Source organism: Phycodurus eques, chromosome 1 (assembly GCF_024500275.1).
Source record: "Phycodurus eques isolate BA_2022a chromosome 1, UOR_Pequ_1.1, whole genome shotgun sequence".
Classification (NCBI taxonomy): Eukaryota; Metazoa; Chordata; class Actinopteri; order Syngnathiformes; family Syngnathidae; genus Phycodurus; species Phycodurus eques.
In genome coordinates, this window is record NC_084525.1 from 9,358,595 (window position 1) to 9,386,390 (window position 27,796).

Consider the following 27,796-nt stretch of genomic DNA (forward strand, 5'->3'; position numbering starts at 1 on the left):
AGGCCTACTAACATGCTACACTGGCCTATATTTTAAACAAACAATTAACGCAGACACGCAAAAACATGCTTATTTGTTTGCTCTGCATTACAGTATTCTGACTGGTACTTTATTTCCATTAGGAAGAACATCAAAACTGACTCAAAATTTAAGTTAAATACCAATAAGATCGAATTCGAACTACAATGTGAGCAAGAATACTCAACTTTATTAATAGAGCACTTGTAACATAAAACGCAAAAAAATCATGAATGCTTACTCAGTCATTTTTACAAAATAGCAACAATCAGAAATAGCAGCAGTATTGTGACAAACTTAATAACTGAAAACAATAGCAATAGAAAAAAAAAAAACCTGCTTGATGTCATGCATCAAATAATTTAAGACCCACACATCACCATTACAACAGAATATTTGTAAACGCAAAAGAATTGCAGATCTACGGTATCTGTGGCCACCAGTTGAAAGAACAAGAGGCTCACCCTTCTCACTGAAGGGACAGGAACACATCACGTTACATTACATACAATTAAAAAAAAAAAAGTGGTTAAGTTGGCAAAAAAAAAAAAAAAGCTTCAGTTTAGCACAGTCAAAATACTAGCAAAATATGTCATCTAGTTGCCATTATTTCTGATAAACGGTTGATACAACCAAACATAACGCACAGGCACACACTGTTTACACTGTAGTCAAGCATTGTAGTATCGTACAATGCATTAACTTGTATGACTCATCCCTCAAATAATATTCACTACAGTATATGGCTGACAGGTAAGAGCTACAAGTGAACTCATTTCAATGAAGTTTTAGTTTCCTTTGGATGATCCTGACTATCTTATTTTGTAGTGCCTTTAATTTGATTAAAATACATGTAGAAAGAAAACAGGACTGAATTGGTTTAGAATAGCGGCGCTGAGGCGAGGCCTGTGAAAATGACAAAGGAAAAATGCTTGAGCCTAATTATAATAGAGTGAATAGAAGCGAACAACCCCATCATCAGCGCGTCAATGAGCGGTTTCCTCTGGAGTGAATAACACCAAAGTGCCTTTGGAAAATGCTCTTTGAGCGCCTTGAAGCAAGAAAAGGTGCTACATACAGGAATGCAGTAAAACTTCCTGAAACAATTGCCATGCTGGAAATGGCAGAAATTACGACTCTTGGGGCATGTGAATGTTAACATTTACCTCGTCAACACTTAAGAGCACATACTGATAGTCATAAATTATAACCGTGACTGATAATTATGCTACCTGGCAGCTTGTAGAGCACTATATTCTTCTCACTTTCAGACTGAAACAGATATTTTCCCTACAAGTTTGAAATATTTAAGCTCACACAGGACAGTGTGATGATTAATGAAACAAAAATCCTCTATAATGAAACCACACAACATGTTTTAAGAAAATCAATTGTGGAATATGTTTCATGGCAAAACACTAATTCAACTGGGTACACATTACAATGTTACTTTCAAAATTGTTGGCGTGTTGAAGAATATATTACAGTTTATACATTTTCATTTAATAAAACCTGAGGCAAATATTCACGAGGGAGACAATATTTGACATTGTTATTCTCTACTGACTGACAATGTGGTGGGTGAAACACACAAATGCATAATAAGCTCAACTTTAACTCACAACATAGTGCTTAATCAAATTTCTGTCTCTTAAAGGAAACCAGTATGAGGGGGGTTGAGGGACTCAACTAATATCCTACTCTCATAAAAACCTTTGAAACTTGACTCAAATGAGTGATAACGAGTGAATGTACTGTACTGCTAACAGAAAGGTGGTCCCTGCATCATACACCAACTGTGCAGTCAATACACATTAAAATATGAAAACAAGGTAGAAAAATAATACTATAATGCAATATTAATTAGTACTTCCGCTCACCAGTGACGTTTGTAGGGTTGTCGTTATAACATTTTTGGTGCGCTTGAGGACGATAAAGGGTAACACCCCTGTGCCTTAAACAGTGCTAATAAACCACCAGTAATATGAAGTTGACAACTATATTACGCCATTGAGTGTCACAGGACTGAAGCCTTATTCGCTTACTGCCTGCCGTTCTTTGTTCAGATGAGCACATTCTGGCATCATGGCAGAAAAAGAACAATTACTCCCCTTTAGATATTTTCATATTAATCAGTAAGATCAGTAAGCTGAGATAAAGTTGGAATGAAAGACAGTCATTTTATTTTAGATTGATGTAGTCTAGCCACCTAAGAGGCCTACTGCTTTTCATTTATTTGTATGACAGGTAAGAAGGTTGAGATGTTACTTAAAGCTCACATAGTTACTACTAGTGGTTTTATGATGGTGACGCTGACACTTTTACAATTATAGTTGAACTTAATAGAAAATAAAGTTGGAAGAGAACAGATGGTGTTCGGCTTTGGAGGCTCCAGTCTATATGAAATATTGTCTGGGATAGTGTCCAGCACGTCCGCGACCCCAGTGAGGATAAGCGGTACAGAAAATTGATAGATGCGCCTCAAATATCAACCACAAGGTGGCGCCATTGGCCGATCCATCCTGTGGAGCCCATGCCAGCAGGCCACAGGCAGAAGCACACAAATATGCCTTTTGAGGCATTTGAAAACAAGAGTCAATTTTACATATAGTGCGTGACGTCTGTTAGATACTTCCCACTATACAATTTAACATATTTGGGCAAATAAAATAAAAAAAACAAATACAAAATTCACTTTTCTAAAACAATCACAGTAGCTATTGGCATCAAAAGGAGGAGCAGGCTTCATTCATGCCTGGTCATGCATTTGAATCTGTTCGTAAAGTAGAAGACTTCATCATGAATCTGATTTTCATCCTTGCTGTTGGAGTATCGAAACCTTTTATAGGCCTTTTCGGATTTTGTTGCACTCCATGGCAGTTTGATCTTTGACGCGTGGTTTATAATGACATCACTGCAGGAGCCAATGTGCAGAGACCCCAGCCCGTCAATGAAGAACTCTGTGGGGAGAAAAAGAACACACACACACTTCAATCATAAAGCAATTTTGTCATTACAGCTATAGCAAGACCGAAAAAAAAAACCCTCATTGAACACTTCATTAGGGACAATCAACTGAAGATACTGGATATACCAAAGTTCCACATACACACTCTCGCTCACCCAATCACAAATATTCAAAAGAACGTTGGATTTGTAATCAGATCCTCTCCTGCTGAACGAGAGGATAGAAATGCCAGCCACTCACGATGGTTTTCGTCAAGCTAGGAATAAACACGGTATTTAAACCAGTTAAATCCGTAACAACAGCTCAGCGGAACATCGCTATACCCAACTGCTCACAGGTGGGTAAGGCGCGCATAACAGAATGAGCAGCACAATGTCCGTCGAACTGAAGCAAAAAAAAAACATGTTTAATTATTTACCTTATATCTAATTATGTAATTATTGTAAAAACATACAGTACCTTCATAATGTACAATATTATAGAGTGCGAGGTATTTATATAAAAAAAAAAAAAAAAAAAAAAAAATCAAAGATTTTGGTTGTTTTTTTTGAGGGGATACGGGTGTTTTGAGCAGTGAAGGGATGCATTATTGAGGGGGCAGGCAGAAGTGTTCAGGGGTCTTCAAGTAGCAGCATATTTTAATTTTATATTATTATCGTTATTTATTATGATGCTATCTTAGGGCTCGCTACACGGCATATTTCACTACTGAACTACTTTCACTCTAATAACACACATGGCGCGAGGCAAGTGACTAAAGGTATAGCCAGCGCTGGTGCAAATTGGCATATGCAAAGTGTAATTATTAATATATAGTATTTGGAGCAACAGTAAAAATTGAAAAATCGTTGATGAACGATGGGGGCAGGGGGGCGGCGCAATCTAGGGGCCTGGGGTTTGAAGGCCAGCATTGCCGCTGAACACAGTTAATGACTGTTAACAGGGCAATGTTATTTGTGTGTCATTACTCATTTGCCATTAAAGCACACAGTCGAAAAAAAACTTCTACCACTTGCATCGCAAGCTTCACTTCTCTAGCCATTGTGATGTTACAACCCATGCACAAATAAGGTGAACTGGACCGCTTGAATAACAATACAAAAATGAGCAGAAAAACAAAAAACGCTCAAGGTACCCCGATTTAATAGATTAACCCACTCTATGGCACTTATGAATATACTTGCAAATTAAAATTTTGTGTAACTTTTTCTTATTTACTTCATTCAGTTTTCCCCTTGAATATAATTCCCATCTCTTCATAAATTTATTTCGTTGTGTGGGTGAGGACAAAAACAGAAGAACTAGACAAGGGCACATTACAAGATCAGTCAGGAGACTTTACAAAGCAAATCTATCAAAACGATGTTAATTCAGCAAGACTCAAGTAACCAACATAACACTTCTGGTTTTGCTCTTATTTTGAAATTCAAAATCGCATCAACTCCAGTGACGGATTTAGGCTAACTTGACGATCGCCACACTGTGCAAATTACGTAATTTCGACTCCTCAAACAACATTATACAAACATACAAAATTAATAAATGTTTAAGGCACTTATTTTTTTTTTTAAAGATTAACATACTTCCCTAAACAATACATTACGGTGACTTTGTGGCTGTCTCTATAGTCTCCCTTGCAGACAGCTGATCACAGGACGAAGCAGAGGAGTTGAGGAAGCATCCGCGGATTTGATTTGAGGGTATGTTTGAGAGAGCCGTGCCCCCCTCTTCCCCCAGCATTTAGCAGACCCTAGTTTTGAGTTATAAGCCTGGTCATATAACAAATCACACTCGTATCTCGAAGGCGCCACTGTATTTGTATAGGCAGAAATTTTGATGCAGCTCAATCATTCGACATTCAACTTTTGTGGCCAGGAGTCAGAGCTACTCACCCAGATGGCCGCGTCGAGCCAGGCGGGGGTTAAAGCCAACCTGCTGCACTTTGTCTGTTCTCCCCATGAAGAAGTTGATGACAGCATCAGCGACCACACAATTAGGAAATCCCTCTATGGCATGATGATAACCGCGTCTAATATGTATACAATCACCATCTTCTCCCCCCGTTTCCACTGAAATAGTGTGACGGAAGGTTGAAGTCCAGCCTGTTAACTCTCGAACCGCACCCCCAACCTGTGGCATTTAAGACACAAAATAAGGTTAACGATACATTAAAAAAATAATAATAATAAATACAAATGCAAGCATAGATTCATGATAGAAATTATGCAGCTGACTGAGGATGTTAGCAAGGAACTGAAGGACAGTGTCGTTAACCTAACAGCATAGTAGCCAAGGCCATATTTGAACATTTTTGGAAAACAAGGAGGAAATTTTAACAAACATGAAGAGTTCAGTTGCTTCAATCTACAAATACTGTTTATAAAGAAAAACTATTTTTAGTAAGCGCGTATTATGTTGTGACAGTAATTTGAAAATGACTTGACGTGATTATATTAGGCTAATGACTTGAGCGACCTACAGTGGGTACGGAATGTTTTCAGACCCCCTTACATTTTTCACTCTTAGTTATATTGCAGGCATATGTTAAAATCATTTAAGTTATTTTTTTCCTCATTAAATGTACACACAGCACCCCTTTATGACAGAAAAAAAAACGTAATTGTTGACATTTTAGCTCATTTATTAAAAAAGAAAAACTGAAATATCACACAGCCATAAGTATTCAGACCCTTTGCTGTGACACTCATATTTAACTCGGGTGCTGTCCATTTCTTCTGATCATCCTTACAATGGTTCTACACCTTCATTGGAGTCCAGCTGTGTTTGATTATACTGATTGAACTTGATTAGGAAAACCACACCCCTGTCTATATAAGAACTTGCAGCTCACAGTGCATGTCAGAGCAAATGAGAATCATGAGGTCAAAGCAACTGCCCGAAGCGCTCAGAAACAGAATTGTGGCAAGGCACAGATCCGGCCAAGGTTACAAAATTTTTTTAGCTGCACTTAAGGTTCCTAAGAGCACAGTGGCCTCCATAATCCTGAAATGGAAGACGTTTGGGACGACTAGAACCCTTCCGAGAGCTGGCCATCTGGCCAAACTGAGCAATTGGGGGAGAAGAGCCTTGGTAAGAGAGGTCGCGTCGCACACCGAGGGACCCAGGGCGGTCCGCCGGCCACACCGAGGCACCCCGACAACCAGCCACCCAGATTAAAAAATAAAGATAATTCTGATATAAAAGGTAACCATAAGTCTTTAAACTCTGCTTAAAAACTAAAGTAATTGATGCCCCCTCAACGTGTTTCATAATTGCCTATATTAATAGTTGAAACTAATTATATTATTATGATTGCAAAACAGTTTAATATAACCTGAAACACATCTAACATTTCCTTTAAAATGGCAGGCAGAATTTTATTTAGGAAAAATGTAAATTGAGCTCTTCCCTGATATACAAAGCTTTTCGCTACATCCAGATGGATCACTTAAATATACACTATATTGCCAAAAGTATTCACTCACCTGCCTTGACTCAGATATGAATTTAAGTGACATCCCATTCTTAATCCATAGGGTTTAATATGACATTGGTCCAGCCTCTGCAATTATAATATCTTAAACTCTTCAGGAAAGGCTTTCCACAAGGTTTAAGAGTGTGTTTATGGGAATTTATAACCCTATTTCCAGAAGTGCATTTTTGAGGTTACACACTGATGTTGGACGAGAAGGCCTGGCTCTCAGTCTCCGCTCTAATTCATCCAAAAGTGTTCTATAGAGTTGAGGACATGTTCATCCATCTCAAACTCTCTCATCCATTTCTTTATGAACCTTGATTTGTGCACTGATGCACAATCATGACCTTGATTTGTGCACTGATGCACAATCATGACCTTGATTTGTGCTCTGATGCACAATCATGACCTTGATTTGTGCACTGATGCACAATCCTGTTGGAACAGAAATGGGCCATCTCCAAACTGCTCCCACAAAAGTTGAAAATGTCCAAAATATTAGCCCCTGAGCTCCAGTGAAAGGAACTCTGAATGCTTCAGAATTCCAAGAGATTTTGGACAGTTTTGGGGATTACCCCTTCTGTTCCAACATGTCTGTGCACCAGTGCACAAAGCAATCTCCATAAAAACATGGTTGAGAGAATTTGGTATGGATAAACCTGACTGGTCTGCACAGAGTCCCGCCCTCAACCCGATAGAACACTTTTGGGCTGATTTGAGTGGACTGTGAGCCAAGCCTTCTCATCCATCATCAGCACGTGACCCCACAAATATGCTCCTGAAACAATGGGTAAAAATTCCCATAAACACACTCCTAAACCTTGTTGAAAGCCTTCCCTGAAAGCCGTTATATCATATTAACACATATGTACTATATTTAGAATGGGATATTAGTACTTAAAATTATATATGACTCAAGACAGGTGAGCGAATACTTTTTGCAGTATAGTGTACTTCCTTGACACCGATTTGCTAGTTTCCTATTCAGACAGGGTTGTGATACCATCTTGTCGCATCTCAGAAAGAGCACAAAATGGAAAATAGTCCACTTGAGTCACGAGTGACCTGAATTACTTTTACGGGTTACAAGCTGACATTGGGTCGATGTTTTTCTTTTGACTCATGAACTCGACTCAACTCACTTCATAACATTCAACATTTTGGTAGATAGTGGACAATTAAAAAAAAAACAGGCTTTAAGCTGTTTATTTGCCCTTAAACTAAATATAAAACAAAGACTGTTACAAGAGTTCATTCATTCATTCATTCAGGCGTGCTGGAGCCTATCCCAGCTGACTTTGGGCGAGAGGTGGGGTAGACCCTGAACTGGTCGCCAGCCAATTGTACCACATATAAACAAACAACCATTCACACGCACATTCACGCCTACGGGCAATTTACAGACTTTAAAGAACCTACCATGCATGTTTTTGGGATGTGGGAGGAAACCGGAATACCCAGAGAAAACTCACGCAGGCACGGGGAGAACATGCAAACTCCACACAGGCGAGGCCGGATTTGAACCCGGGTCCTCAGAACAGTGAGGCAGACATGGTAACCAGTCAGCAACCATGCCGCCAGTTACAAGAGTTGTGCGTTTAAAATAACCACCTAACTTTGCCTTCGAGTCTGCTAGCTTAGATATTTATACACAAACAGTGCATCAACACGTGTAGACAGACAATCTCACAATACTCACAGGCATCTGCAAAAACTCATTTTACTGCAGTTAACAGTAGTTATGAAACTCTTGTTTGTTTGTGTCAGCATGACTGTATTATTCTGCCCCCAGTGGCCAGTTTGCACAAAACAGAAGGAATCACAAATAATTAATCCTGAAGCACAAACCTTTAAATCTTTACATTTTATTATTGCATGTTTTATTAAGTAAACTATTATAGAGTGCAACAGTATTTTCCTTATTTTAAAAAAAAATCATGGGGCTTTTTGGGCAGGCTGGAACAGATTAATGGTATTTCCATTAATTTCAATAGGGAATGATACTTTGAGATAGGAGTGTTTTGAGTTACGAGTGTAGTCACAAAACAGAAATACACTTCAAGGCATCACTGTTGGTGAGTTTTTCAGCGAATATGTGGCTATTAAAATTGCCGTAAATGTGAACAGCCACCTAGCACCACTTGTTTATATATATAAAAAAAAAAAAAAAAAAAAAAAAAAAAAAAAAAAAAAAGGGGGGCATCTTGAGATGCAGCATTTATTTAAGTGGACAACACAATACCAGACCAATATTTGATATTCAATGATTCAGAACAAAGCCATAATTTCATTCTTATTTGTCAACGCATCGGTGACAACTGTTAGTTATCTAGAGGAAGTCACAACAAAGGCAGTGAGTTATGTCAGCTCCACAGCGTTCTGCGGCTTTGGAATATAAAAATGCTTCTGTGTCTGTTTCTGTACATTTTGTTCAATAGGAAGAATGAACAAGGGAAGTTGCAGTCTGCCGTTTGTTGCATATTACTTATCGTGTCCTTACCGCAATTGTGCAGCACTATGTATTAATTCCAAAGGTGGGTAGTAATGCACTACATTTACGCCGCTATATTTAATCAAGCAAGATTTTGGATAAATTGTACTTGTTATAGTAGTTTTAATTCAGCAAGCTTTTTACTTTTACTGGAGAATTTGTGTTATGAAGGAACGGTACTTTTACTATGTTACAATAATCTATATCAGAATCAGAATCAGAATCATCTTTATTTGCCAAGTATGTCCAAAACACACAAGGAATTTGTCTCCGGTAGTTGGAGCCGCTCTAGTACAACAAACAGTCAATTTACAGAACACTTTGGGGACATAAAGACATTGACAAAAAACAATTGTGCAAAAAGATGCAGAGTCCTCTAGCACTTAGAGCAGTTCGAACGACTAATATTGCAATAGTCCGGTGCAATGACCATTGTGCAAAGGGCGCTGAGACTTCAAGGAGTGTATGCGGTTTAAAGTGACGAGTAGTGCGATCATCTGGGACAATGTCGGTTGTGCAAATGTTACAGATACTCCTCAATCAGTGTGCAAATGGAGCAGATGCTACTCTGGCATGAGTGGCCAGTATATGCAAATAGTGCAGCATGGCGAGACAACTACAGTGAGTGCACAAGTAATACATAATACATAATTGGCCCCACAGAAATGTGACAACGAACTCAAGTCAAAAAATTGCCAGCTTGTTGTAATGGAATTATAGGTTAGGTGTTTAAGAAGTTGATCGCAAGAGGGAAGAAGCTGTTGGAATGTCTACTAGTTCTAGTTTGCGTTGATCGGTAGCGCCTACCTGAGGGAAGGAGCTGGAAGAGCTGGTGACCGGGGTGCAGACGGTCCGAGAGGATTTTGCACGCCCTTGTCTTAGTTCTGGCAGCGTGCAAGTCCTCAATGGTGGGTAGGGGGGTACCGACAATCCTTTCAGCAGTTTTGATTGTCCGTTGCAGTCGGAGTTTGTCCTTTTTTGTAGCAGCACCAAACCAGACTGTGATGGAAGAACACAGGACCGATTCGATGACCGCTGTGTAGAACTGTCTCAGCAGCTCCGGTGGCAGGCCGTGCTTTCTCAGAAGCCGCAGGAAGTACATCCTCTGCTGGGCCTTTTTGAGGACGGAGTTGATGTTGTTCGCCCACTTCAGGTCCTGAGAGATTGTAATTCCCAGGAACTTGAAGGTCTCGACGGTTGACACAAGGCAGCTGGACAACGTGAGGGGCAGCTGTGGCGAAGGATGCCTCCTGAAGTCCACGATCATCTCTACCGTCTTGAGCGTGTTCAGCTCCAGGTTGTGTCGCCCGCACCACAGCTCCAGCCGCTCCGCTTCCTGTCGATATGCAGACTCGTCACCGTCCTTGATGAGGCCGATGACAGTGGTGTCATCTGCAAACTTCAGGAGCTTGACAGTCGGGTTCGCTGAGGTGCAGTCGTTCTTGTAGAGAGAGAAGAGCAGCGGAGAGAGGACACAACCTTGGGGCGCCCCAGTGCTGATGCTGCGTGTGGATGAGGTGGCCTCCCCCAGCCTGACCTGCTGTGTCCTGCCCGTCAGAAAGCTGTAAATCCACTGGCAGATGGCAGGTGAGACGCTGAGCTGGAGAAGCTTGGTTGAAAGGAGTTCAGGGATGATGGTGTTGAACGCTGAGCTGAAGTCCACGAACAGGATCCTCGCGTAGGTCCCTGCACTGTCGAGGTGTTCTAGGATTAAGTGCAGTCCCATGTTGACTGCATCATCCGCAGACCTGTTCGCTTGGTAGGCAAACTGCAGGGGGTCCAGCAGGGGACCTGTGACACTCTTGAGGTGGTCCAGCACGAGACGTTCAAAGGACTTCATGACCACAGATGTCAAAGCGACAGGCCTGTAGTCATTCAGACTAGAGATTGCAGGTTTCTTGGGGACTGGAATGATGGTGGAGCGTTTGAAGCAGGATGGAACTTCGCACATTTCCAAAGATCTGTTAAAGATCTGAGTGAAGACTGGAGCGACCTGGTCCGCGCAGACTTTGAGGCAGGATGGGGACACATGGTCCGGTCCTGTTGCTTTGTTAATCTTCTGTTGTTTGAAGATGCGTCTCACATCCTGTTCATGGATGGTTAACGCAGAAGTCAGAGGTGTGGTTGTGGTCGCGGGTGCGGCCGGGTGGGTGTGTGGAGTGAAACTGTCCTTTTCAAATCTGCAATAGAAGGTATTCAAGTCGTTGGCTAGTGTGCTATTGTTCTCAGCTTGGGGGGGATCGTCGTTTGTAATTAGTCAGCGATTGGAATGCATGCCAGACTGATTTCGAGTCGTTCGCGCTAAACTGTTTTTCCAACTTTGCTGCATAGATCCTCTTTGCAATGTTAATTTCTTTAGTAAGCTGGTTTCTAGCTCGATTATACAGGGCCCTGTCCCCGCTCTGATATGCATCTTCCTTAGCTTGGCGAAGCTGCTTAAGTTTAGCAGTGAACCACGGCTTGTTGTTGTTGAATGTCCGAAATGATTTTGTTGGTACACAAACCTCTTCACAGAAACTGATATAGGATGTGACAGTGTCCGTATATTCATCCAGGCTGCCAGCTGAATTTTCAAAGACACTCCAGTCTGTGCAGTCTAAACAGCTTTGAAGTTCCATCTTTGCTTCATTGGTCCACTTTTTGACTGTTTTCACTGTAGGCTTCGCACATTTAAGTTCTTGCTTGTACGTCGGTATTAAGTGAATTAAGCAGTGATCAGACGAGCCCAGGGCTGCACGAGGTATAGCACGGTATGCGTTTTTTACCGTAGTGTAGCAGTGGTCTAAAGTATTATTTTCCCTGGTAGGACAGTCGATGTGCTGCTTGTATTTAGGGAGTTCGTGGTTGAGTTTAGCTTTGTTAAAGTCCCCGAGAATAATGAGGGGTGAGTCAGGGTGTTTTTTTTCAATTTCGTTGACTTGTTCGGCGAGCGTTAGCAATGCGGCGTTCGTGTTAGCTTGCGGTGTGATATAGACTCCAGCCAGTATAAACGATGCAAACTCACGTGGCGCGTAAAATGGTTTACAGTTCAGAAACAGCGACTCCAAATGCGGGCTGCAGTGTGTGCTGAGCACCGTGACGTCCGTACACCATTTTTCGTTTATATGGAGGCATATCCCGCCGCCCTTCGTTTTTCCCGATGATTCCATGTCGCGGTCCGCTCGATGAATGTTAAAGCCGGGAAGCGTGACGGCGCCATCGGGTACAGCGTCGCAAAGCCAGGTCTCCGTGAAGCACATGGCCGCGGAACGTCCGAAGTCTTTACTGGTCTTTAACAGAAGATGAAGCTCGTCCATTTTGTTGGGTAGGGAGCGTACATTCGCGAGGTGGATCGACGGGAACGCCAATCTGTGTCCTCTCTTGCGGAGTTTCACCTGAATTCCGGCTCGTTTTCCTCTGTGGCGCCGCTTCCGCATCCATGCGCCGAAAACCGCGGACGCCGCTCCGGTGAGTAACTCGGGGAAAAAACTGAGCGGATTTTCGAAAGTTGGTGACAGAAAGTCCGGAGTAGCCTCCTTGATGGTTAGCAGGTCTCCCCTTGTGTAAGTGAGTCGTGTAAGGTCTCCAAAGACGGACGAAAAACACAAAAACAAAGACAATACTAGAGAGCGCGTTACCGAGGCGGCCACACTGGTAGGCGCCATCTTACATGAATATGCCGCTCGCTACGTTCATTTATCAATAATTGTGTGCACAATCTATTTTTAAACTTTAGTTTTCGACTTCCGCATTGGACGCCGTTGCTCCAATCCACCGTGATTACCACAGTGATGTTTGACTCAAGTTCACTAATCAAACAACACAGGAAAGTCACATGTCCACACACAAAGTCTTCTATTGGGCTTTGCGGGCCAATCAAAGTGAGTCGTGTGCGACTCGTGTTTACATTACAGACTATGAAAAAGAAAAGCTTTAAGATGCAATGTAGTTTTGTCGCCAAACTTGGATATTTCAGCCCACTTCTAACTTGAGAACACACCTTGTGGTAAGTTGTAAGTTTTTTCTGTTGTTTTGGCTGCGCATATGGTGGTAACATTAGCTCTATTTTTGTTACAAGAGTACAACATGCAACTTCTGTTGTCTCTCTCTCGCTCTCTCCGTCTCGCTCTCTCCCTCCCTCAGTCTCTCTCTCTCGTGCTCTCTCTCTCTCACACACACATACTGTACACAGGTGTGTATGGCCTCCCATTGAACAGGAGTTTGAATGTAATCAGTTACTTATTCAGCCACATGCCAGTTAAAAGAGGGAGGACATCCTTGTGCAAACAGATTTATTTAAATTTTATTTAATCTTTATTTACCAGGTAAAAGACCAGTTAAAACAGAACATCTATTTTGCAATGGTGACCTGGCCAAGAAGGCAGCAAGTTAAACGTCAAGTCCAAGTCAATCACATTCAAGTTTATTTCAGTTGTTTATTTTCACATACCATCTCAAAATTATATGAAATAAATCAATTGAGTTGTACAAATTCTAGGTCACATTAATGGTAGAGCAAGTTTTAAAATTATTTATTTTGGTCAAAATTATTTTATAACACAAAACCCTGGCATTTGAACAAGGCTGTGTATACTTTTGATATCCACTGCAGCGTTGTTCCGGTTTTTGTTTTGTTTGTTTTTGTGAGCCGACAGTATGGTGCTGTTTAACAAGTGACAACAATATAGTAGAAGACCATTTCTTGGAGCTGAATTTGACTTAAATAAAATCTTTATGAAATTACTAATTATGTTTTAGACTAAGTAATATTGTTCACAAATATCTGAATTTGCACATTCATATTTTATTTAGTCTTTTTTTTATTTGAGATTCATGCTCTCATTTAAAAAAATAAATCACAATTTACTCACTAGTACCACAATACTTGAATAGTTTTTTTTTTGACTGAGTACTTAGTTACTCTTACTCAAGTAATTATTTGGAGGGCTACTTTTTACTTAAGTCATATTATTCAAAAGTAACAGTACTGTTATTGGAGTACAATATTTGGCTACTCTACCCACCTCTGATTAATTCTTATGCTTGCTTGGGCAAGCATAGATGCACTGGAGGAAAACGTGGTTACAAATTGGAGCTCTCTAGTTGCAACAGCGAATGGGAGGAACAGTGATGTGTTGCAAATACAGTCCATCAAACTCACAACTTGTTGCACATAAAATTACACAATTACCTCAATTCCGCAAGGCTTCTTTGTTTGCCTAGTGCTGCTGAATACACCCGTATTTTCTTGCATTCATCTTACCAGATCCAGACTGGTCCTTTCAAGTATGTCCACCATCTTCTCCAACTTGGTGTCTGCATTGAAGAGGAAATCATCATCCACCCAAAGCACATATTTGGTGGTCACCTGAGACACTGCCAGATTTCGCCCAGCAAACCAACCCTGATGATCAAACAAGGACCTGGAATTTGCAATGCTTGCTCAAAACGACATTCAATACTTATTGAATAAATATTTACCTTTCCAAAGGGCATAATGAATTGTTCAATGTGAGGTCCAGTCACTGGCTGAGGCTGCTCATTATCATCTGCTATCACTATGGTGATGGTTGGATAATACTCTCGTATGCTGTCGATGAGGTCTTTGAGTTTATCATAACGTAGAAATGTCTTCGTCACAATGGTAACAAAAGTGCTAATATTGTTCTCTTGGGAGGGGGAAACACAAACGCACTGATTAAGTTTCAGAATATGACAAAAAAGAAGATCAAACAATACAGAAGAGAAAACATGCCCACCTTTTGGATAGCCAGTGTTGTAAAGTCTTGGGACGGCAGAATGTCCAATTTTTATGGTGAAAAATGAGCGGTGACCTTCAGTTGCAAACTGAACTGTGGAGTAGAAACCAACTGCAATAAAACCAGCTCTCATATAACTTAAGGGTCTGTTGCCCTTCCTCACCGCTACCATCATTACTGTTTGCAAAAGGAGTGCAATGCAAGCAGGCAAGCGCCACACCTACAATGTACTTCAAACACATCACACACGAGCAAGGCATAGATAGCATCGGCCTGCAGCCCAATCTAGAACTGCAGAGGCAACTACATTGACAAGCTTCTAACTCAGTGTGTTGCAACATTTACTGAGCCACGCCGCATATTTTACATCAGAAACATCTCAACTCATAATGGTGATCCCGTACTTACAAATTCCCTGAGAGTGAAATCAAAGCCTGATTAGTTGAACAAAAGCTGTTATTAAGTTGTATTACTAGTAACAGGTTGATATTCATGTAAATTGAGTGGAAGAGGGTTTAATTGTTCTCTGTTATTATATGACACTGGCAAAGATACAGTGGATGTAAAAAGTCTAAACACCCCTGTTCAAATGCCAGGTTTTTTTGTGATATGAAAAAATGAGACCAAGATGAATCTGTTTTTTCATCATTGACCGATAATCTGTACAATGCAACGGAAAAAAAAAAAAAAAAAAAAAAAAGTAAATCTTTCCAAGTTTGGAAGTAAAAATAAACATAATATGGTTTCATAACTGCGATTGGCTGGCAACCAGTTCAGGGTGTACCCCGCCTCCTGCCCGATGATAGCTGGGATGGGCTCCAGCACGCCCGCGACCCTAGTGAGGAGAAGCGGCTCAGAAAATGGATGGATGGTTTCATAAGTGTAGACACCCTGCTGTGTACAGAATTACCCAATCACATACAAACTCATGTTCTAGTGAGCACACAACTCCCACCATTTAAATTGCCTCAAAATACCTAACATTCAGGTGTACCAGTAGGCTTTTCCAGACATTTCTGCATTCTAGCAGACCCCTGAAGGTTTTATGCTAACTCTGCTGTTTAGAACTGTTCATAACTCCCTCCACCTTGACTGAAGCCCTAGTTCCATTTGAAGAAACAACTCCAAAGCACAAAGCATGATGCTGCCATCACCATGCTTCACTGTAGTTACGGTGTTTTTTTGTTTTGTTTTTTTGACGATGCGCAGTGTTTTGTTTTCGCCAAATATACATTTTAGAATTGTTAGACCATAATACATACTACGTGTTTGGGAGAACTGTGATGCAAAATATAGCCAGGCTTAGATGTTTTTCTGTGTACGATAAGGCTCCCATCCTGTCCCCCTACCCCATAGGATAGACATATGAAGAAGGGACAATGTTTTCAACTGTACTAAACAGTCAGTACTTGCCATAAAATCTTGCACCTCGCTTGGCAGCCTCCCTGATCAGTTTTCTTCATCAACTTTGGTGGGACATCCAGTTATTGGTAATGTAACTGTTGTGTCATATGATCTCCACTTGATGATGTGACCTATGGTATATGATTCCTTGGAAATTCTTTTGTATCCTTCTGACCTATACCTTTGAACAATGAGATCCCTCTGGTGCTGTGGAAGCTCTCAGTGGACCATGGCTTGTGCTGAAAGATGCTCAACAAAAATGTCAGGAAAAGCCCATTAGAACATCTGAATTTTATTTGGGGTTAGTCAGAGGCACTTTAAATGGCTGACCTCCATTTAACGAGTTTGTTTATACACACACACACACACACACACACCGGGGATGTGACATTTCAGCCAAGACGAAGACTGCCCAACAACCGCTTATCATCGCAGCATTTAAGGAGCCATTTACTGTAGAATTCGACCAGGCTGAAGCTATTATAAAAGCTTTTGGGGTATGTATTACTGAAGACATGAGGCCATACTCTGTTGTAGAAACTTTCAATTTTCAGGTTCCGCTGTATATTCAGCTCTTGCTTGTAATCAAATGCAATGTGTGATGCTTAAGTTTGAGAAAGTGTATCTGTTGCCCATTTCTTGTCATCTCTCTTTGGTTTGTGACCAAGGTTCAACCAGACGGGCAGGCCAAAGTCCTTTTATTGTCTCTGGTATGTTTACAAGGGTGCTAGTGGTAACTGTTTTCTTATCAAACGTCATCCTCTGCTCAAAGGCTGATCATTAACTATATAGCCCTGAATTGAACAATGTCTTTTAGAGTCACAGTGTCTCTGATATCTTCTCTGGGGCAGTGCTAATACGAAATTGTAAATTGGAGCAATCAACATACTGTAGCTATGTGACAAACAGTATTTGTTTAGAAAGTCTGTTTTATAAAAATATATGACATTGTTCACAGATGAGACCACTGCACCTGTGTCTGCTGTCCTGGGATGGAACACCGTGTTTGTATAGGTGAGAAACTGGAGCTGCCTGTTCAACGCAGAGAGAGAAGCACTTGAGAGGATCATGTGCATCTTTCCCTCTCCTTTAACAGAGACCTTATCCACTGTAGCAGCGACATCAAAAGTCCCCAGTGTGGAGGTCAAATATACCTTGAATGGCATTTCATGAAAGAAATAAAAACATTGACCATTTTTACATCTTGTACATAAAAGGCATGCATGTGTGGGGGGACTGAACTTACCGTATGATTCGATGTTGCTTCTTCAATAAGACCCAAACCTAAATTAAAGACAATGAAAATTTATTTACTGCCCTGAATGATGAGGTCAAGTTATTTCACAAAAAAACCCATCCAAGCATGTATTTTAGGATATAGAGTAGAGTAGGAATCAAAGTAATGCACAATATGACACGATATTTGATCAATGATAACAGGGCGTTTATAGAAATACTGTAAATTCTGAGAAATGTGAATCCACAATACATGACAATAGCTAGGTCAATGAACATGTTGGAAATGTGTCTGTTTTCCACAGCAAGCATATACAATGATACAATAATTGAAGTGAATACCAAAATACATTTTTCAGCTCAATTCATAGGGTAATGCCAGATTCACTCAGCCAATTTCAACTTGCATGTGTCACTCTGACTCATTTTGGCAAAATCATACCTTTAGTGTCAATCTACTGAAAACGTACAGTGTATTTATACAAAAGTAATGAAAAAAATAAGAAACCAAACAATGTAAATGTGCAATTATTACACCAGATCGCCAACTTGGGTTTAATTTCACGCACCCCATGGCGTGCACTACAGTTTGAGAATCCCACCATTACCTGGTATGATGATTGTGTTGAGGGGTCGCACCGCCACACCTTGGGAAGGAAACTGAAGAGGACTGTTCGCCTCATTTACAATCAGCACATCTGCAGGGCTTGAGGACCTTCATATACAAAATTATATAATGAAGGGACTTAAGGACAGAGGTGATGGGATTCAATCATTTGGTGCCAGTGAATATTCTGGCTGCACTATTTTGCATGTTGTGAGTTTAAGTTTTTTTTGTGGACCACAGAGGTAAGTCGGAAAGAAGGACAATGCCGTAGTTGAGTCGAGAAAAAACGAACGCATGGATTCGAGTTTCGGCATCTGGGCTTATCATTGAGAAAATCTTGGAGGGGTTACGTAGGTAAAAGAAGGCTATTTTGTAAATATCTTGAATGTGAGCAGTGAAGGAGAGATGCCCTAGTTTTTAACTGCAGCACGTAATTGTTCAATTATTGAGGGAGAGGTTGAGGTCTGCATAACAAGTGAGTTTGTTTTTTTGGCCCAATAACCAGCATCTCAGTTTTGTTAGGATTAAGTTTAAGGAAGTTTTGCGACATCCAGCTTGTGACGGCATGCAAAGAGGACTCAAGATGAGTGATTTTTAAGTGGTCGTCGGGAGTGAGAGGTACTGTATATAAATGTGAGTGTTGTCTGCATAACAGTGAAATTGCTTATCATAGTGACGGAGGATGGATCCTAGAAGAAGCATATATAGAGGAGAGGGCCAAGTACTAAGCCTTGTGGGAGGCCACAGTTGGTCAGTAATCAGAGAGAGAGCATCGATGAGAGATGTTGTCTTCTATTTGATAAGTAGAAGAGTGCAGAATTGCGAATACGGAGAAGGGTTGTTAGACGATTTAACAGACTGGGGTGGTCAATTGTGTCATATGCTGCACTAAAATTGAGTAGAATGAGGAGAGAAGATGACAGAATCTGAGTCATTCTGAGCATCCCAGACAGAGAGAGTGTCGCGATTGGTGCAGATTGTAATGTTGGTGAAGGAAACAGGAGTGATGAAGAAGTGATGGGTAAGTATGGCATTCAGGAAAAGAACTTGGAGGGACAGATGGGAAATGGCTGTAGTAAACACTTTTTTTCCCCCAGAAGAGGCAGCAACATAGGGTGAGGTACAAGAGTGGAGGTAGAAGCACGTCTTGTGCAGACAATGTAATATGAAGGAGGTTACTGACTGTACGTTAGTGGTAGGGGAGTCTGTGGCTAGACAGCATAGGATGGTGGTGTGTAAGATGACTCAGGTGGTGGGGAGGAAGATTAAGAAGACAAAGCCACAGCAGAGAACCATGTGGTGGAAGCTGAGAAAGGAATAGTGTTGTGCGGCTTTTCAGGAAGAGGTGAGACAGGAGGAGCTTCCAGAAGACAGGACCACTACAGCAAAGGTGATCAGAGAGATAGGCAGGAGAGCACTTGGTGTATCTTCTGGCAGGAAAGGAGAGAAAGGAGACTTGGTGGTGGAACCTCAAAAGTACAGGAAATCATACAAGGAAAGAGGTTAGCTAAGAAAAAGTGGGACACAGAGGACCGAGGAGAGGCGAAAGGAATAAATTGAGATGCGACGTAGGGCAAAAGGTAGAAGTTGCAAATGCTAAACAAGAGTCACATGATGACATGAATGCCAGGTTGGACACTAAAGAAGGAGAAAATGATCTATAAATGTTGGCCAGACAGAGGGATAGAGATGGGAAGGATGTGCAGCAGGTTAGGGTGATTAAGGATAGCGATGGAAATATGTTGAGTGGTGCCAGTAGTGTGCTAGATAGATGGAAAGAATACTTCGAGGAGTTCATGAATGAGGAAAATGAGAGAGAAGGGAGAGTAGAAGAGACAAGTGTGGTGGACTAGGAAGTGGCAATGATTAGTAAGGGGGGCGTTAGAAAGGCATTAAAGAGGATGAAAAATGGAAAGGCAGTGGGTCCTGATGACATTCCTGTGGAGGTATGGCAGCATCTTGGAGAGGTGGCTGTGGAGCTTTTGACCAGCTTGTTCAATAGAATTTTAGTGGGTGAGAAGATGCCTGAGGAATGGCGGAAAAGTGTGCTGGTGCCCATTTTTAAGAACAAGGGTGATGTGCAGAGCTGTGGGAACTATAGAGCAATTAAGTTGATGAGCCACACAATGAAGTTATGGGAAAGAGTAGTGGAGGCTAGACTCAGGACAGAAGTGAGTATTTGTGAGCAACAGTATGGTTTCATACCTAGAAAGAGTACCACGGATGCATTATTTGCCTTGAGGATGTTGATGCAAAAGTACAAAGAAGGTCAGAAGGAGCTACATTGTGTCTTTGTAGATCTAGAGAAACTCTATGACAGAGTACCCAGAGAGGATCTGTGGTACTGCATGTAGAAGTCTGGAGTGGCAGAGAAGTATGTTAGAATAATACAGGACATGTACGAGGGCAGCAGAACAGTGGTGAGGTGTGCTGTAGGTGTGGCAGACTCATTTAAGGTGGAGGTGGGACTGCATCAGGGATCAGCCCTGAGCCCCTTCCTGTTTGCAGTGGTCATGGATAGGCTGACAGATGAGGTTAGACTGAAATCCCTGTGCACCCTGATGTTTGCAGATGACATTGTAATCTGCAGTCAAAGCAGAGAGGAGGTGGAGGAACAATTATAAAAATTGAGGCATCCACTGGAAAAGAGAGGAATGAAGAAGTAAGACAGAATATATGTGCATGAATGAGAGGGGTGGAGGGGGGAGAGTGAAGCTATAGGGAGAAGAGATAGCAAGAGTATAGGACTTTAAATACTTGGGGTCAACAGTCCAGAGCAATGGTGAGTGTGGTCAGGAAGTGAAGAAACGGGTGGAGGAAGCTGTCAGGTGTGTTATGTGACAGAAGAGCCTCTGCTAGGATGAAGGGCAAAGTTTACAAGATAGTGGTGAGGCCAGCCATGATGTACGATTAGAGACAGTGGCAGTGAAGAGACAAAGGAAGCAGAGCTGGAGGTGGCGGAAATGAAGATGTTGAGGTTCACTCTAGGAGTGACCAAGTTGGATAAAATTATAAATGAGCTCATCAGAGGGACGGCCAAGGTTAGATGTTTTGGAGACAAAGCTAGAGAGAGCAGACTTCAATGGTTTGGACACATACAGAGGAGAGATAGTGAATATATTCGTAGAAGAATGATGAGGATGGAGCTGCCATGCAAGAAAGCTAGAGGAAGACCAAAGAGAAGGTTGATGGATGTCGTGAGGGAAGACATGAGGGCAGTTGGTGTTAGAGAGGAAGATGCAGGAGATAGGCTTACATGGAAAAGGATGACACGCTGTGTGGAAAAAGAAGTTTCATTACTATGAAGTGTCCTAAAGCCGGATTGAAAAGTTTCAAAATGATTGAGTTGAGCTAGTTGGTGAATTTTTTTAAAACAGTTTTTTTTTTTCCGCAGAACATTTGAGAGAAATGGAAGGTTGGAAATGGGTCTGCGATTCTCAAGAAGCATCAGGGTCGAGGTATGGTTTCTTTGAGCAGCGGTTTAATTTAAGCAGATTTTGAATGAGGAGGTAACAATTCCAGAGGAGAGAGAGTTATTGACGATGTTGAGATGATGAGGGCCGAGTTCACACATTTCAAAAGGACTAAACAACAGAAAACAATTGAGTTAGTGAACTCAAGGAAAGCAAGAATGCTGCCAAGTTTCCAATGCCTTTTGGTTTTGGTTTCATTTCAACAGACATTGTGAGAGGTGGTGTGGTGCAATTTCTGTACACTAACATCTGTCAGGGCCTGATGATTGATGCAGGTTACAGGTTTTACTTGTCGGACTGCAAGATGACACAAGGATGGGCTCTTTTACAATGACTTATTACCAATAAGAACTGTCTTTTTAAAGACAGTAGAATATTGTGTTCAACCTTCTTTAAGGTGTATTGAAGACAACAGGGTAAGTACAAAGGGGTAAAACGTTTCAGGTTAAGTTCCGGAAACTTATCATTTCAATTGCAATTTAAGGAACTGTGGAAGTATTTAGTTGGCTACTTTCAATGAGAGTTAATGATAATTAATTGGAATTAACTGGAGATTTGGGCCTATTGATTGAATGTAACCCTAAAATAAACTAACATTAACTAACAAACTCTAACCAACATAATAATGAAGAATTTGTTTTTAAGCAGACACACGCAAATTATTATTAAAGCTATTTTTGCTCAAAAATTAAATACATATACAGGTATAGCCAAACTTATGCTGGAACACTTTTTGCAGTAATTAAATTTGGACGCCCCCCTCCGGGCGCATGCCAGGGGCCACTGACCCCCACCCCTCTTTGCACACCACTGAGCTATAGATCCATCATGGCAACTCCTTTTCTACAGACAGCTGATGTAATGAACTTGTAATTTTCATTTATAAAAAAAAATAAATAAATAAATAAAAATTAAAAAAAAAAAAACCTTACTTTACCTCATCTGAATACTCTTGTATTCTTGATCTCTGTGATGCTTCACACCCTCGGGATCGGGATGTGATTGTAAGAATTTCATGTCCAGGTTGTGGGCCTTTACGCGTGGGAAAAGCAGTTTGGAGAAAGGCAGGCGAAAAGTCTCCTTATCAGCCACGCAGACACACGTATTCGTTGCCAAGCGGCTGTACCGGAAAACAAATAAGTGATGACCAGGTTCAACCATTACAGAACCAAATTAACTTAGTGAAACCCACCATGCTACATCCTTCTTTATATGATAGGAAATGTTATTATGGTCATTAAAGATATCTTGAATTTTCTCCCTGATGACCAACTCCATTTCAATGATCCTTCCTGGCCATAGGTCAACTCCTGAGCCGCCTCCTGGGCTCCATGAATTCAACAACGCTACCAGCATGAAACCACTGATCACAAGCAGTCCAAGACACTTCTTGTAGGTGATGCGCATCTAGAAGGCAGATTACAACATAAAGTAATTTTTCAAAAAATATGTAATATACAAATAGTACACAAAAACACTATGCATCTTGCTTGAGTTACCAAAGACTAATTGTTCAAGTTGGTATTATACCTTATATTACTATCATATACCGTTGGGCACCCACATCGACAAAAATAATATTTGGAAATGAATCTGCATGCACTCACTCACCTTTGTGGCTGACCAGTTCCTTCTGCACCAAACCATTACAGCAGTCCATTCCTAACAAAACAAGCTTACTCAAATGTATCGAAAGTATTTTCACCTTTTATTGTCAATAAAACATCCACACTTTCAATCTCGAGGAAACATAATGCTGCACATCTGCCGCAGTGTGAGGGAGGAGGTGGAGTTTTACGATACTTCTCAGTAGACTTTACACCGATCATATCGGCCTGATCGGTATCGGCCGATAATTATAGTTTTATGCTGATCGGCTTTAATGTCATAATTCACCCATCTGATCAATGATGTCATTGATCGGCTCCGCGAAGACATTTACGCTGCATCGTCATCATCCATCCATCCATTTTCTGAGCCGCTTCTCCTCACAAGGGCCGCGGGCGTTCTGGAGCCTATCCCAGCTGTCATCGGGCAGGAGGCGGGGTACACCCTGAACTGGTTGCCAACCAATCGCAGGGCACATGCAAACAAACAACCAATCCGCACTCACATTCACACCTACGGGCAATTTAGAGTCTCCAATTAATGCATGTTTTTGGGATGTGGGAGGAAACCGGAGTGCCCAGAGAAAACCCACGCAGGCACGGGGAGAACATGCAAACTCCACACAGGCAGGGCCGGGGATTGAACCCGGGTCCTCAGAACTGTGAGGCTGATGCTCTAACCAGTCGTCCACCGTGCCGCCGCGTCGTCATCATCATGTACGGTATATTTGAATCCAAAAGCTAGTTTATTTGTAGCCTCGCGTGTCTTTTGACCTAGTACTGTAAATATCTGACCACCAATAAAAGGTATTTTATAAAAAAAAAAAAAAGAAAAACATCAGCGGTGTGGGACAGACAACACGTAATGCGCGGATCAGACTACAAGACAAATTTGGTCTTTCACGATTGCACTATGTCAGACTACTGCAATAAAATCTTGTATTCCGATACCACCGCATCCCGTTTTTTAGGATCACTGTCGTGTGTAGTATAAGCACTAAATGGGGAAAAAACGCGTGTTGGTGGTCACCAATGCTCGGGAGAAGACTTTAATTCAAGGATTGCTTGAGGTATGTTCACGTACTTTTAAGACTATACGGCTCGCAATCAGGCAACAAAACGTTATGTAGCTTAGCAAGCTACTGTTAGCACTAACGGTTGTACGTAAACCTGCCGGTGTTTTTGAAGTAATTACAATAATTTAATTACAGTAAATTAGCACCAGTTAGAGAGTCAGCCTCACAGTTCTGAGGACCCGGGTTCAATCCCCGGCCCCGCCTGTGTGGAGTTTGCATGTTCTCCCCGTGCCTGTGTGGGTTTTCTCCAGGCACTCCGGTTTCCTCCCACATCCCAAAAACATGCATTAATTGGAGACTCTCAATTGCCCGTAGGTGTGAATGTGAGTGCGGATGGTTGTTTGTATGCATGTGCCCTGCGATGGGCTGGCAACCAGTTCAGGGTGTACCCCGCCTCCTGCCCGATGACAGCTGGGATAGCCTCCAGCACGCCCGCGAACCTAGTGAGGAGAAGCGGCTCAGAAAATGGATGGATGGATGGAAATTAGCACCCATTATTTCTTTCATGTTGTAGTGTTGGTTTGACCTGAGTGATTAGAATACATTACCTGACTAGAGCACTGATTTCCAACCTTTATGGAGCTAAGGCACATATTTTACAATTGAAAAATCTCACGGCACAACAACAAAAATGTCACAAAAACTGGATACATTAATTTCTGTATGTACTTCCTGCCATCTAATAGAAGATCATTTATTTGTTCTGTCACTGTGCTTCACGAGGATAAATAAAGATATATTTATTGTAAATAAAAAATTTTTGCAATTAAGTAAATTAACAAGTCATTTAAATAAACACATTGCTCCATCTTGTGATCAGATCGGTGATCGTTTTTTTCAACTCGCTGATCGGCCCCAAAAAATTGTGATCACGTAAAGCCTACTTCTCAGACGGTTCAGCATTCAAGAGAGTTAATTGATTTGTTTTCAAGCTATTTTCAACACTTTAGATTGCTTAATAAGAAGTGTAAAAAAAAATAACAGCATGTACTGCACATATGAGATATTGACAAAAAATAGCAGGGGAGCGCCAATAAGTATTGACTTAAGATGTGCTTGAGTCCCTCTTCACTTATAAAATGTATTTTTTTTTAGAAAAGTACAAAACGCATTTTATATCTTTTCATAATCACCATATTTCATCTCAGTAGCAGTGAATCTCTCAGGCAAATTTGAGAGTGAATTTAATAAGTGACTGTGTAATTTCCCCAGCTTACTCCCCTTGTGTGGTTTATGTTAAATGTTGACAACACAGTACACAATGAAGCGCATAATGAGAGCGGTTGAAAAAGTGGTCTCTGGGTACACTTGTTTTTTTTGTCACTGATAAAGAAACAAAAAAAAGAAACAAATAAAAAAATAAGATAAATCACAAAATGATCTTGGGTGTGTATGAAGATGATGACTAAAAAAAAAAATCTTAAATATCCAGAAAAAGTGTTTGGACCTCAGTGCTGGAATATTAGCTATGATGGAAATTTGGTTTGATAAGGATATGGCTTAGACTCAAGACTGTGAGAGAAAAGTTACATGTATATCTCACATGTATAGTTATACATGTGAGATATAACTTTATATAATTCAGTTGTGTCCCATGCCTCACTGAACTGCGGCAAAGTAACACAAGGACTCAGACAGTGGATATAAAAAGTCTACACACCACTGTTCAAATGCCAGGTTTTTGTGCTGTAAATAATTGTGCCAATAATTCAAAGACTTTTTCCACAATTAATGTGCCCTATAATCGTCTATGACTAAACTGGAAAAAAAAAATTAAAAAAACATTTTGGAGAGGGAAGTACAAGCAAATAACTAATTTAATATGGTTGCACAAGTGTGCGCACACTCTTATAATTGGATATGTGGCTGTGTTCAAAATGTATGTTATTTAAGTCGGCATGAGTTAGCACGCACCTGCACCCCCATTTAAAGTGGCTCTGATTAACCCCAAATATAGTTCAGATGTTCTAATAGGCTTTTTCCTACCATTTTTGTCGTCACAGTTGATAACACAAGTAGAGAACTTTCGCAGCATCAGAGGGTTCTCATTGTTCAAAGGTGTGTAGACTTTTCTTATCCACTGTATATGTCTGACTAGAACTTGTATCGAACCAAAAACATTCAGCAATTCCATTTGGGCATATTTGGAAATTGGATTGCATGTTGCATGATTGCATGTTAAGAGAAACAAAGAGACCAAATTTCCACAATACACCATGGACATAACTGCACCGAAAGGCGTCTGTAGGAGAACGGAAAGTTAGTCATGCAGCAAAATAAGATAAGATCTTTCAAAATCATGAGGAAATTGTTTGGTTTGTTTGTGTTAAAGTCAAAGTTCAAACATATTGTAGTCTTCACACTGGTCAGTTAGCACTAACGTTTATCTATACTACGAGTCGAAGCAGTTTTTATTCATTTCAATCAAAATGGATAAAAACCGGCTCCAGTCACTGTACAACCAACCAACGATAGTCATTCACATACTCAGAAAATATTAACTTGATAAAAATGACATATAGTAAGCAAATATACTGTACATTCTTTCCACACCCCTCAAGAAGTTTGTTAAACTGACTTACGAACAGAGTGACAAAATGGGCAGTGTAGAGGATTACAGTATTCTTCTTTTCCATAAATTTGTAATGTTAATTATGACAAAAGAAAGTTCCTCATTTGTAAACCTCAACTGGTTACGTATAAATGCTTACATCTTTTTGACTACAAGTGACTTACACAGAACAGAATTTTGGCCAAGAGTAGCTAATTATAAACCCCCCCCATGTACAATTTGATTCTGTCAAGTCATAATCCCCAATTCAATTTAATTTACCTTCCTTTTCAGATATCTTAAATAAAGGTTTAACTGGGCAAAATTATGTTACATTTATATATATATATATATATATATATATATATATATATATATATATATATGCAAATTCCAAGTTGACTAGTCAAAATAACATTATAGATATCCCAAACTGGAGTTGCAGATACGTACAATGCAGTTGCACAAACAGTATTTGTCATTCACTAGCTGATATGTGCAACTGAATTGTAGATATCTCTAATGAGAAACCACCATGAGCATGAATGGCCAAAAAAAAAAAAAAAAAAAAAAAAAAAAAAAAAAAAAAAAAAGTGTTCGTCGCGAATTGGCGTTGCAGATGCAGTGCAGCTGTATTCCAGTTATGACAGGGCAAAACTGAACGCAGATATATCGGTCGTTTCGCCAACGAGTCACAGTGTCGCTTCAGATATCGTCAATGAAAATTCTAAATATTCCAAATGTAACTACGACTGGTCGGATGGACACAGAGGCACATTAATGTTCATTCCGGAGAGTCAAATTTAGCTTTTAAAAGTTGAAACCGCTTGACTTACATCGCAAAGCGCATTTGACTTTTTTTCGTCATGTTATTTGAAGGTCCCCAACAACAAAAACCGTTTACTTTTTATTCTTACGAGCATTCTGGATGTGTGTTGACCAAAAAAGTAGCTACTTTTAAGTGTTATGTAAATGCGCGAGTCGCGTGTGGCAATCTTACCGTGTGCAGCAGCCGGATGAATTCGTGCGGTCTTGCAATGCAACTTTGGGCGTAGCGGCGCGTTCGTGGCTCGATAAACGTGTTGCTGCTCTGGGTGGGCCTCACCCCCACGCGCAGCGGAAGTCAAGAAGTCGCAGCTTAGCTGTCATTTT

The 27,796-nt window shown here is 40.8% G+C and overlaps 1 protein-coding gene across 3 annotated transcripts; it reads right to left on the reverse strand.

Moving 5' to 3' along the window:
* Positions 1-188: 188 nt before the first annotated feature.
* Positions 189-27,796, reverse strand: b4galnt1a (beta-1,4-N-acetyl-galactosaminyl transferase 1a). Of its 3 annotated transcripts, XM_061675915.1 has the most exons (12): positions 27,645-27,796; positions 23,022-23,072; positions 22,603-22,817; positions 22,348-22,530; positions 17,939-18,045; positions 17,341-17,378; positions 17,068-17,248; positions 14,691-14,783; positions 14,413-14,600; positions 14,195-14,335; positions 4,879-5,116; positions 189-2,978 (listed from the first exon to the last, which is right to left on the reverse strand). In XM_061675915.1, exons 2-12 carry the CDS (start codon positions 23,055-23,057, stop codon positions 2,764-2,766), a joined length of 1,635 nt encoding a protein of 544 aa, XP_061531899.1. In that variant the 5' UTR covers positions 23,058-23,072; positions 27,645-27,796; the 3' UTR covers positions 189-2,763. The 3 variants fall into 3 exon arrangements, with proteins under 3 accessions (XP_061531899.1, XP_061531908.1, XP_061531917.1); XM_061675924.1 differs by lacking the exon at positions 23,022-23,072; XM_061675933.1 differs by lacking the exons at positions 22,603-22,817; positions 23,022-23,072; positions 27,645-27,796 and having other exon boundaries at positions 17,068-17,126; positions 22,348-22,437.

Bases quoted from the DNA above. Each gene is read 5' to 3' on its own strand.
- b4galnt1a (XM_061675915.1), bottom strand. From the start codon at position 23,057: ATGGTTTGGTGCAGAAGGAACTGGTCAGCCACAAAG. The intron at 17,379-17,938 runs GTAATGGTGGGA...TCTTTAATTTAG, and splicing joins CAACACAATCATCATACCAG to GTTTGGGTCTTATTGAAGAA. The intron at 14,601-14,690 runs GTGGGCATGTTT...CCCCCTCCCAAG, and splicing joins CAACACTGGCTATCCAAAAG to AGAACAATATTAGCACTTTT.